The sequence below is a fragment of the Conger conger genome, chromosome 1 (assembly GCF_963514075.1).
Source record: "Conger conger chromosome 1, fConCon1.1, whole genome shotgun sequence".
NCBI lineage: Eukaryota > Metazoa > Chordata > Actinopteri > Anguilliformes > Congridae > Conger > Conger conger.
In genome coordinates this window covers 16,896,788-16,908,893 of record NC_083760.1, presented here as the reverse complement: position 1 = coordinate 16,908,893, position 12,106 = coordinate 16,896,788, and the positions used below count along the sequence as shown (strand labels likewise).

At 49.8% G+C, this 12,106-nt stretch overlaps 1 protein-coding gene across 3 annotated transcripts in view; it reads right to left on the bottom strand.

Annotated features, from left to right (window-relative positions):
• mnat1 (MNAT1 component of CDK activating kinase) overlaps nucleotides 1-12,106 on the bottom strand; it is a 59,215-nt gene that overhangs the window by 25,208 nt on the left and 21,901 nt on the right. For all 3 annotated transcript variants that reach the window (XM_061233516.1, XM_061233499.1, XM_061233508.1), the window contains exon 7: nucleotides 4,679-4,800. In XM_061233516.1, the coding sequence (XP_061089500.1) occupies nucleotides 4,679-4,800 (122 nt within the window). The remainder of the gene's footprint in view (nucleotides 1-4,678; nucleotides 4,801-12,106) is intronic.

Here is a 12,106-nt window from a genome sequence, read left to right as displayed (position 1 = left end):
GAACTTGGGGTTGAGGGGAAACTTGCCTCAACCAACCACCACCAATGTGTAACACCCACCTGGTTGATACAACGGCAGCAACAGAATGCAGAGGTAGAGAGGGAGAGTGCAATTTTTAGCCAATTAAATCAGGGGATGATTAGGCGGCAGGTTGAAAGAATTGGGAATTGTTGGGATGGTTGGGAATTTAGCCAGGACACTGGGGGAACCCCCTTCTCTTTGTGATGAGTGTCATGTTACATTCCATTATTACATTACATTACATGGCATTTAGCAGATGCTTTTATCCAGAGCGACGTACAACGAAGTGCAGATCAAACACAAGTACAAGTGCGAAGAGGACCTCAGAGGACAGTACAGTTACAAGTCCTAGTGTAACCATACAGATATAATCGGAACCCTTGAAGAATACATCAACTTCCAAACTAGCATACTACAGTTGGCAGCTAGAATACCCAGAGTACAACAATACAATAGCTAATCCAAAAAACAACAATATCTATACAATGTGTCATGTGTTCTTTAATGACTGCAGTCAGGACCTCGGTTTAAAATCTCATCTGAAAAGATAGAATCTCCTCCGGGAGTCAGGTAAGATCACCCCCTACAGGCCTAGATTTAGCCATTGGCTGCTGGAAGCTAGGGAGGAGGGCACTCAAAATCAGGGGAGGAAAGAAAAGAAAAATTGATTTTAAAAATTGTAATTGGAAAATTGGTTACGAGAGCAAGCGACTGCAGAAGAACCTGCTCAGAGTGTTACTCCAGACACTGACTGCAGAAGAACCTGAGCATGGTGTTACTCCAGACACTATGACGACAGAAGAACCTGAGCATGGCTGTTACTCCAGACACTATGACGACAGAAGAACCTGAGCATGGTGTTACTCCAGACACTATGACGACAGAAGAACCTGAGCATGGCTGTTACTCCAGACACTATGACGACAGAAAAACCTGAGCATGGTGTTACTCCAGACACTATGATGACAGAAGAACCTGAGCATGGTGTTACTCCAGACACTATGACGACAGAAGAACCTGAGCATGGTGTTACTCCAGACACTATGACGACAGAAGAACCTGAGCATGGCTGTTACTCCAGACACTATGAAGACAGAAGAACCTGAGCATGGTGTTACTCCAGACACTATGACGACAGTAGAACCTGAGCATGGCTGTTACTCCAGACACTATGACGACAGAAGAACCTGAGCAAGGTGTTACTCCAGACACTATGACGACAGAAGAACCTGAGCATGTTGTTACTCCAGACACTATGACGACAGAAGAACCTGAGCATGTTGTTACTCCAGACACTATGACGACAGAAGAACCTGAGCATGGTGTTACTCCAGACACTATGACGACAGAAGAACCTGAGCATGTTGTTACTCCAGACACTATGACGACAGAAGAACCTGAGCATGGCTGTTACTCCAGACACTATGATGACAGAAGAACCTGAGCATGGTGTTACTCCAGACACTATGACGACAGAAGAACCTGAGCAAGGTGTTACTCCAGACACTATGACGACAGAAGATCCTGAGCATGTTGTTACTCCAGACACTATGACGACAGAAGAACCTGAGCATGTTGTTACTCCAGACACTATGACGACAGAAGAACCTGAGCATGACTGTTACTCCAGACACTATGACGACAGAAGAACCTGAGCATGACTGTTACTCCAGACACTATGACGACAGAAGAACCTGAGCATGGCTGTTACTCCAGACACTATGACGACAGAAGAACCTGAGCATGACTGTTACTCCAGACACTATGACGACAGAAGAACCTGAGCATGGTATTACTCCAGACACTATGATGACAGAAGAACCTGAGCATGTTGTTACTCCAGACACTATGACGACAGTAGAACCTGAGCATGGTGTTACTCCAGACACTATGACGACAGTAGAACCTGAGCATGTTGTTACTCCAGACACTATGATGACAGAAGAACCTGAGCATGGTGTTACTCCAGACACTATGACGACAGAAGAACCTGAGCATGTTGTTATTCCAGACACTATGATGACAGAAGAACCTGAGCATGTTGTTACTCCAGACACTATGACGACAGAAGAACCTGAGCATGGCTGTTACTCCAGCAGAATTCCAGTCATGCGCACCCCACACTGGACAGGAAGTGTGCGGAGGCAGTGACCAGGGGAAGCATGTTTTTTCAGCGCGGGATCTCCGGGAGAGCTGAGCGGACACTTTCTCTCCACCGCTCCGCAATGCACCCCATTGTTCCCCCAGTATTGAGGCAGCTGTCTCTAATAAGCGCAGCTCAGCAGATATTTATTCAGGTACGGAGGGGAGAGGCGTGACTCCTCTCCTTCCTGGCAGCCCTGTAACGGCCCTGCGCTTGAAATCTTTTTTTTGGGAGGGGGGGGAGGGCGAAGGGACTTGGTGAGAAAGTATCACTCCTTTAATGAAAAACAAGTCCCGGTTCGATGGCTTCCTGTTCCTGGGCCGCTGTTGGCCCGTGCTGGCCGAAGTGTGGGGAGGAGGGGGGACTCCCCACGGACTCCGTCCAAGACAAATCACCGCGGGCGCTGCCGTCGCCGGGGACGACCGCCCCTGACCAAGACAAACAGCTCCGAGTGAAAGAAACACGCCAGCCTGGCGGTTAAACACACCCCGGATTCGGCCGCGCTGACCTGAAGGGGGCAGTGCACCCCCGCCTCGCCCCTAACACCGCTGTTTGTGTGTGTGTGAGAGAGAGAATGTGTGAATGCTTGTGTATGTGTGCGTGGAAGAGAGTCAGAGTGGATATGTATGTGCGTATGTGCGAGAGTGTGCGAGTGCTTGTGTGTGAGTGTGTATGGTATGAGAGAGAGAATGTGGGTGTGTGAGAGAGACAGTGTATGTGTGTGTGCGCACGCAAGGGCAGTGGGACGGGTAGCACGCACTGTATTTTTGGAACTGCAAACAATGCAAGAATGACAGTGACAGTCCTTGTTTTCCTACAGGGAGAATGGTGCTTCATGGGAGTTGCGGTTTATTGATCGCCATCAACGCTCGACTCCCACTATGTCATCTGTGGGGCTGGTGTAAAGTCCTTCCCTGACAAGTGGCAGGACGGTCTCTCGAACCCCTTTCCTCCAGGGGTCTCCCGATACTGCTGAGACAGAACTCTCGACTCGCAACACATTTATTTACTCTAGAGCTGACAGTCCCCCGCTCCAGACGTTTCCATCCCCATATTGATCAGGTTTATAACGGACTCCGAACATCAGCAGTTCGCTGAATACATAATACAACAAACAATCTCCACACTTTGTTTCGCTAAGTGTTCTCCTTCAGGGCTCCCGCATTAAGTCACGTGACCGCTCCAGCCTGAGAGGCACTATCGTCCGCGCGAAGCCCCTCGCGGTGATGTATATCGTATGCCTCGTTGACGATCAAACGGCGAGATTAATTAATACTTGATAGCCGCTCTTTATAAGCCCCGGCTATTGTAACACGACCCTTCCCATCTGATAATGCTCCGCTGGCAGAGCCACAGCAGCCGCAGAAGGCCTCCGCTTGGCGAGGTGTGTGCCTCCCCTCCAGTTCCTCATAGCAGCGCAGTGACATAACGGCCGTCGGGGAGCGAGAGTTCATCCATCACGCTTACTGGCTGGGACAGAGGGGAGGGAGAGGGAGGACGGAGAGATTACGGTAATGGAGTAAGAAAAGGAGAGGGATGTAAGCGGGAAAGAGGGAGAAAAGGTGTTGTGGGCTCTTTAGTTCAGCTCAAGGGCTCCAGGAGATGGCACGTGGGGCTGCGATGCCCCTCTCTGCTCAAGCCTTCCCTCTACCATGTTTGCCCCACAAGAGGGCTGGACGCCACATTCATGAGGGCCCAGCGGACCCACTACCCTACCCCCCTGTCGTGTGTGAGTGTGTGTGTCTGTGAGTGAGTGTGTGTGTGTGTGTATGTGTGTGTATGTGAATGTGAATGTGCGTGAGGGCATGTGTGAGTGTGTGTGTGTGTGAGTGCATGTGTGTGCGCGAGTGTGTGTGTGGGCGTGTGTGTATGGGTGGATGTGTGTGCATGTGTGTTTGAGTGTGTTTGTGTGTGTGTGTGTGTGTGTGTGAGAGAGTGGAACAGCCAGGGTTTGTCAGCGAGTGGCTGTCTGACTGGTGATGGTGTGACTGTTGATGGATGGTGCCAGGCTGGCTGCATTTCCGGTGCCCCTCTCAGGGGCCGTTCCAGGGAGCCTCCTTTGAAACGGACCAGGTTTCCTGGAGCGGGCCCCTGTAGCTGACACCCAGAACCCCCCTCGACAGAGCTGGAGAGAGGGGGTCTGGAGACCCCCACACAGCCAGGCTAGACACACCTACTCATCTTCATTAGCCAATTACAGCCGCTCAGTGGGCCCCAGGGAGAGCCCTCACAAGAGTAAATACTCTACAGAAACCCAAAAGTGTTTTTGTCTTATTTAGACTTAAAATCAAATAAGATCTGCCAATGAGGTGAGACTAATTTTAAGATTTGCCAGTGGACTAAGGAAATTTCACTTGTCAAGCAAACCGTAACTAAAAACAAGCTAATATTTCCTACTTGAGAGAAAAAAAAGACAAAGTTTCATTCCAAGATGAAAACACTTAAGACAGTTATTTTGCGGTGTAAGGCAGTGTGGGTGTACAGAGAGAGAGGGTGGCGGACGCCGGCCCTTACCCCAGCCTCCCCAGCTGCTCCAGTTCTGGCACCGGGGGTCCGTAGGTGTGGATGAACAGCGGCTGGTACTGGTACAGAACCTCCTCCATCCGCACCACCGGCTGCAGCGAGATCGTCTGACCCTGAGGACGGTGAGAGAGACCGCGTCATAGCTCCGTTCGCAAGCTTACCGGGAAATACGGAGCGCTTCGATGACTGCACGCCTGTAAACACACTTTTAAAACACTTTCCTCACATTATTTATATATCATAAAACAATTACTGACCTCACAAGACCATTAGCTCAGCCTACAGTAGCCTACATTTCCCATGTTTGCATTATGCTGGGACTGTACTGACACACCAGCTAAGACAAAATGAGAAATGGCAGTGGACATCAGAAAGAAACACTTTAGTTCAGGACAAAGATCCATCCGAGTATAAAGTTCTGGGCACTTTGGATAAAAACAATTGCCACTTTGACTAAATAAATGGGGAATTAAAAGATCAACAGAGAAGTCTCTGACTGATATTTTTGCTTTTGAAATAACCAAATATGATGCTCATGTGCATAAGAGACTGCATGACGCACATCCCCACGCAGAAATGCTGCAATACAATGTTTAAAACAGAACTTTTAAAAACAAACATACATGACAGGTCATTGGCAATTGTACGTGGAGATTTGGGCTTTGAAAGTAGTACTTAGAGGCCCTGCTGAAATTCTGGCTGTGTTAAAGTTGAACAGTTGAAGGCGATTAAAGTCACATAATGGAGTGGACACAATGGAAAGATGGCGGGTACGTGGGTACGTGTTCAAACGGCCACAGCGAAAGTGGCCAGAAACTCAGAAAATTAGTCAGAAACTCATGTACCATTGTTTCTGCGTGGGCGACCAATCCATTACCTGCATGACATGAGACAGGAGACAACAGGCGTTTGACGTCCACTAACCACAAGACATTTTCTACAAATTTTCTTCCAATCAATTAAAGATTAAAATGGCTTTACAAACCCCCCCCCCCCTCCTTTATAATACAGACTTCGGTTTTGACGAGCCTGCCCCCCGGCCCAAAGACGAAATATGATACTCCTTTAAAAGTGCTGTTTTGTTCAGATTTGCGAAGGCAGATTTGGACGGCTGCCATTTTGTGACTCGGAGGGGAATTTCCATTCGGCGTTGACCCTTTTTCTGGCATTACACTGTTTGTCTAGGAGGGAGAGCGACTGCCTCTGGATGACAATGAAACAAAGTGAAAATTAAAGAAGAAGAGGAACGGGGAGAGAGAACAGCGGTGGGCTCGAGAACAAACGACGTGAACGCGGGGCGAGGAGTTGACGAAAAGCAACAAACCGGCAACATGTGCCCCCCGGCTCCTACTCCACGACCTCCCCCCGTCTGTACCCTCTGCGAGGCCGCCCTCCGCAGACACGCGAAAAACAGGCGATAGCAAGACTACGGCTGTGCTTCGAAACCGAATGCCAGCATGCTACTCGTACAGGCTGATTTTTTCATGCTAAGTATGCGGTATCGAACACAGCCTGTGAGATGCAACCGGGTCTGGAATGTTCCATTGAGATGTGAAGGACAGGGGTGTGACGCCACAACCCTCACCTGTTCTGTACACGCGCGCGGAGAATGCTACCGGACCCTGAGCCCCGAAGTGCCAGCAGACCCATCTCTCCTCCCACACGTCAACGCAACGTTGCGACAGACCACAGCCTAACCAGGAACAGGAAGAGTGCAGCGCCCAGTCCCTATCTCTCCATCCATCTCTCCGGTCTCTCAGCACTAGATTACTCCACACTGCACCAGTCGCACAGACAGACCGGGAGAGAGTGACCACTGACAGACCGCAGGGAGGGGAAAACACACGATAAATCTCACTTTTAAATGACAGACAAACGAGAGCCGAGGCCCACAGAGAACGGAGACACTTCTGGAGCATTCCTGCTCTTTCCAAGGTCACCTTGAAAACTGGCAGCGCTGCCCGTAAACTCAAAGGCACTTCTGTCCTGCGCCCTGCCAGTGGCCGCCCCATCATTGGCTGCCCAGGTGCCCAATTAGAGAGTGTCTTTTCAACTCACCTCGCATAAATTCTTGATTCAGTATTTACAAAAGAAAATCTCATTACTTACAGAATTGGCCCATCTACCTTGTGTACTAGACTTACGTTCATGGCTTTACAACAGATCATATGCAAATTGTATCTAAGCCAACCTGTTCTGTTGCTTGTTCTATGACCTCGATAGGCACTTTTTAGGATGTCGCTTTGGTTAAAAGTGTTTACTAAATAAAACGTAATGTAAAATAATGTCATTTAATGGGCCCCTTTTACAGGTCAAAAGTGGAAAAATAAAATGGCCGCCACCCAAAATCTGAAGGGACAGACACCGCAGAGGCAGGTGCCTCACCACAACCACAGGGGTGGCTCCACCCCTCAGAAGCTCTACTGGTGCGACTGTCAACATACACATCACAAACACGCCAGTTTGCCTCACAATACACACGTGCGCTCTGCAAACACGCTTAGGCAGTCCGCAAGCAAGTACACCTGCACACTGTATGCCTCAAAGGCACAACTGAGCATCTTAAAAAGAAGTACACACCCCAAAAATACACCCGTAAATACCTCGCGAACACACCTGTGCATCTCACAACCGCATACGGGGTGGCTTCCGAGCTTCCCCTCGCCTACACAGTCTGAGTAAACTGCAACAGGTGGATTGATAAAATGGCTGCCCATGCAGTGCTTTAAATAGCAGGCTGCACGGAACGCATTCAGCAGTTCCTGAATCCCCCTCACCCCCCAAAGGTTTGCCTGCACATAAACTATAAATACACAAATAAATAAAACGGAGGTGTTAACTTCGGTGTCCGGGGACTAAAGTCCATTTCCACCGTCGAATAAGTGACCAGACTTCCTGTGGGAAGCCTTCTCCCGCACAGAAGCCTGTCCATCCGCCATTTTGTCACATCTTCAATCACTAAATCATCACGTTCTATTAAAAGCAGGGCTGGACGGCCGCGCGGGCTCTTCCGATCGCTCGGGCGATTACTCTGTCAGCGCCTCCGTGAGCCAGCCTCACGCAGGAGGCCCAGGCGGCTCACCCGCCCGCCCGGGCGGGAGGCGACAGTGGAACAGGCCCAGGCTGGAGAGGAGCAGCGGTTTGGGGCTCTGGGGCTCCAGAAGGAACATCTGCTTTGGACATTAAAGACCCGCTTCCAAGGCGAGAAGAAATGAGCGAGCCAGCTGAGGGTGGGCTGAGCTTTGAGCGAGCTCTAAATGTCCCCGAAGGCCCTCTAAAGACACTCCCAAGGACAAACGGCCTCAATAAAACCACAGGAGAAGACCGCTGGAGCTCTCATGTTTTACTAAATCTACATCTCACAATAAGAGTGAACCATGACAACGGACTCCACCAATCAGGGTGGTGGAGAGAAGTGGAGCATTTTTCAATAATCGCTGAGGCCATTGATACTTACAGGGCAAGTTTCACAAAACACATTTCATTAGGCCTATCCCCAGACTAAATTCAATCTTGAATGGAGATTCTCCACACAAAACTATTTAGTCTATGATTAAGCTTAATCTGTATCTGTAAAAGAGGCCAAAAGTATTATAATATAAACCTATGACAAGGCAAAATGCAAAGAATTTGAAAAAATCCCATCTGAAATTGGTTCATGACTACATTACAAATATGCTTATACTTCAGGAAGCATAGCGTAGAAATTAGGACGGCTGTCTAATGAAGTTCTTTGTTTCACAAACCCAGTTCAGACACGGTTAAAGGTGGAAAACTGACCCAAAGGATGGGCAGGATTCTGGAACAGGATTCTATTCTAAACATGAATGTGGCGCGGGGTGTGAAGCCAATCGCGGGCAGAAACCATACCGCCATGACGGGGCAGATGGACAGCATTGGTGGGTCAGCCACGCGCACACCACCACCACACCGCCATCTCCCCGACCAGGCCCAGAGTCGTCCTCACTTTGAGTAAACCCGCAGGTGCCATTTCACCAACCGCCTTTCTGGAAATACTGTCTGAGAAGACAGGCGCCGAGAAACAAAATGGATGCACGGGGGACCGTCCGCTCTGGCGCTCGCTACACCGGCCTGTCAATCAAACGGCCAGCTCTCGCCAAAGGTTCCAGTTTCATGCCTCAGCTACAGTTCTCCGTACGCAGGGAAGGCTTTCAAGTGTGACCAGAGAACGTGGAAGTTCCGCCCCACAAACCCACAGCCCCAGCCCTGAAAAGCCCAGCACTGCCCAGCTGGCATGGCTAAGATTTTACTCTCAACACAAAAACCCTCGAAGAGGAGCCAAAGCCATTCACGCTGCATTTACGCTGCGAAAACCGAAGAAGTCAATCTTAACAAGCGTTTTAGGCTTATACTGTATGTATACTTAAAATCTTATTTCGATCTTATTTTGGCTAAATAAGACAAAAAGATCAAAAGAAGTCAGTTCTACTCGTTACAAAATTTGCCAAAGGGGTAAGAAAATGTCACTCATCAAGGAAAAAGTAACTTGAAACATGGTAGTATTCTCTACTATTTAAGTCTAAAACACTTAAGACAGACTTTGTTTCGCAGCTGGTCAGGGAGGTCAGGGAGGGCATGAAGGGCATGAAGGGCATGAAGCGTAGTGGTTAAGGTACATGACTGGGACACGCAAGGTCGGTGGTTCGATCCCTGGTGTAGCCACAATAAGATCTGCACAGCTGTTGGGCCCTTGAGCAAGGCCCCTAACCCTGCATTGCTCCATGGGAGGACTGTCTCCTGCTTGGTCTAATCAACTGTACGTCGCTCTGGATAAGAGCGTCTGCCAAATGCCATTGATGTAACGTAATGTAATGCATGAGGCTCAGAGACGCAGGAGTAAAATGTCAAAGGGAGAGTGCAACGCAGTAGCTCCTGTTTGGAGGAGTCTCCTGGAGGAAACTCCTCTCCCTAACCCTACCCTCCTACCCCCCTACCCCCCTGCCAACAAGCACCCCTGCCCCCCTCTCCGCGTTCCAAGGCTGGCCAGCTCCGCGCCACTCCCCTCCTGACTCTGCAGCTCTCCGACTCTGCTGGACGTCCCAAGGTCAGCGGACCCAAACCCTTCCATCAGCACCTGTAGCCCCATTCTGCACCCTCGCTCCAAAGGGCGGGGGTGCGGGGGTAGGGGTCTCTCCCCGCCCTCTCCCAGGGAAACGGCATTCGCACCCTGGGCATGTGGGGACGGTCGCCCCCTTTGATCCCCGCTAATTAGATTCCGCCATTTAACACACTGCTGAGCGATGACACGGACAGGCTTGGAAAGTAGCTGTGTTCATTAACTGCGAGAGGCTGCTGCTTCACGCAGCCAATCAGTTGTGTGCGAAACACAGGCTACAGCTGTGATGTAGGAACGCTAACAAGTATTTAACGAAGTTATTCCGTGAAGAGTGCTGGAGCTCGTCACGGAAAAAGGACAAATTTTAAAAACTGGTGCCTATTCACGGAAAAATAGCACCAAAAACGTTTTTAATATATTTATTGAACCATAGGTACGCAAACACGTTTCGGAGATAGTGAGTCCATACTTATGATTCAATAAATATTTATAAGATATTCTTATGCACTACATTATTATTACATTAGCTACTATTATCATAATGTTACAGATATGATCGCCTCCATTGCACTTTACCCACAATGCCCTGCACCTTGTCAGTAAGCTTCCTCCAATCACGCTCACCGTTCCCCACTGGAGCAGTAGAGGGGGGGGGGGGACTCCGGCTTGCACCGATTTCAGTGTTAATAACAGTAATAAAGGAGGTCCCAGTTAAGAGCGACGCTAACTAATGAGGCTAATTATGAGCCTGAGGTAGCGGGGGACCCCCGGCTCTGGAAGTGCTTCTGTGCGGATAAAGGGCTTTGTGCCTGGGGCGGACGGAGCTGGAGCAGCCCCCGCCCGGCACTCCCGCGCGCGGTTAAATATAGCTCCCCTGCAGCTGCCGCCAGCTCAAAAGCCCGTAAAGCTGACGAACCCTTTTTCCGCCAGCGGAAGGTGCGGCAGCCAGCGAGGCTAATGCGCAGGGCAGCCGCACCAGAGCGCCCGCACATGCTGGTGCCAATCAGGGGCGGGGCAGGGGGGCCCCCAGCTACCCCCTGCGTGACCCCTGCTGCCCCCCGGACCCCTCAGAGCTGCCGTCGCACAGCAGAACAAGAGAAAGGGCAAATGTCACGGGCCTCTCCCACACAAAATGGCCTCTCTCTGGCTAGAGCGCAGTTACATCAAACATACAGCACACATACATACAGTGGTAGGCAAATATGCACACACAGACACACTGACTGACAAACACACACACACACACACACATGCGACCACATACACAGAAACCTGCATACACACACACAAACACACACTGACAGACACACATACAGACATACATGCAACCACACACACAAAAACCTGCATACACACACACACACACACACACACACTGACAGACACACACTAACAGGCAGACACATACAGACACACAAGCAACCACACACATGCAACTATGCACAAACATGTACAGAACCCTAGATACACACACACACACACACACACACACACACACAAACAAACCTGCACAGGTTTGCTCATATGCACGCACAATGGCCCATAGAGCCAGCACAGTTGCTTAGGACTAAAGTGGCTAAAGTTTGGAAAATACAGTACTCTGACAACAATACTCCGACAACTTCCTCCCTCTCAGCATCTCAGCTTCCTCTCCAGGACTCCCCTCTGTAACTCTCTGTCTTTCTTTACTTCCCCCTACAAACTCTCCCTCACCGGGCCAATCTCCACGGTCCCACAACGGCGCCTTCCAACCTTCTCACTCTCAGTCAATTCAATGTTCATCGCAGTCTGCTTTATTGGTAGGGCAAACATCCGTGTTGCCAAAGCACACACGTATAAAACAGACGAACAAGAACGGCACAAAGACGCTTCCAATTATTCCCCCTCCGTCAGCACGCTATCCGAGGCCGAACACCCCAGCTGCCCTGACCTCTACCGTGACCTCCAGAGAGGCAGTCATGCATCGCATTGCAAGCAGAGTCATACCTGCTAAACCTGTTGGGCCGGGGAAACTGCGTGTCATAACTCTTTCCCTCAAACGGTACATTTTCCCTGGCGCTGTCCTCTCATCTCTCACGTCTAAGTGTGTCAACGCTTTCCGGCTCTAACTACACTGTCCAGTGATGTCATTCCACAGTGATTTGTCCAAAGCCTTGGTCATGCTACCTCACGCCACCTCACGCTAGGTCCAAACTCAGGACAGCATTAGAATCTGTGCAGAGAAAAAAAGAAAACTTCCGGAAAGGAAGAACTGGAACAAAGCAGTCAAGGGCACTCTCACAAAATAAATACATGAATACACTGCAAAAAGAAAAAACTCAAAACCAGGACATTATTTCTTA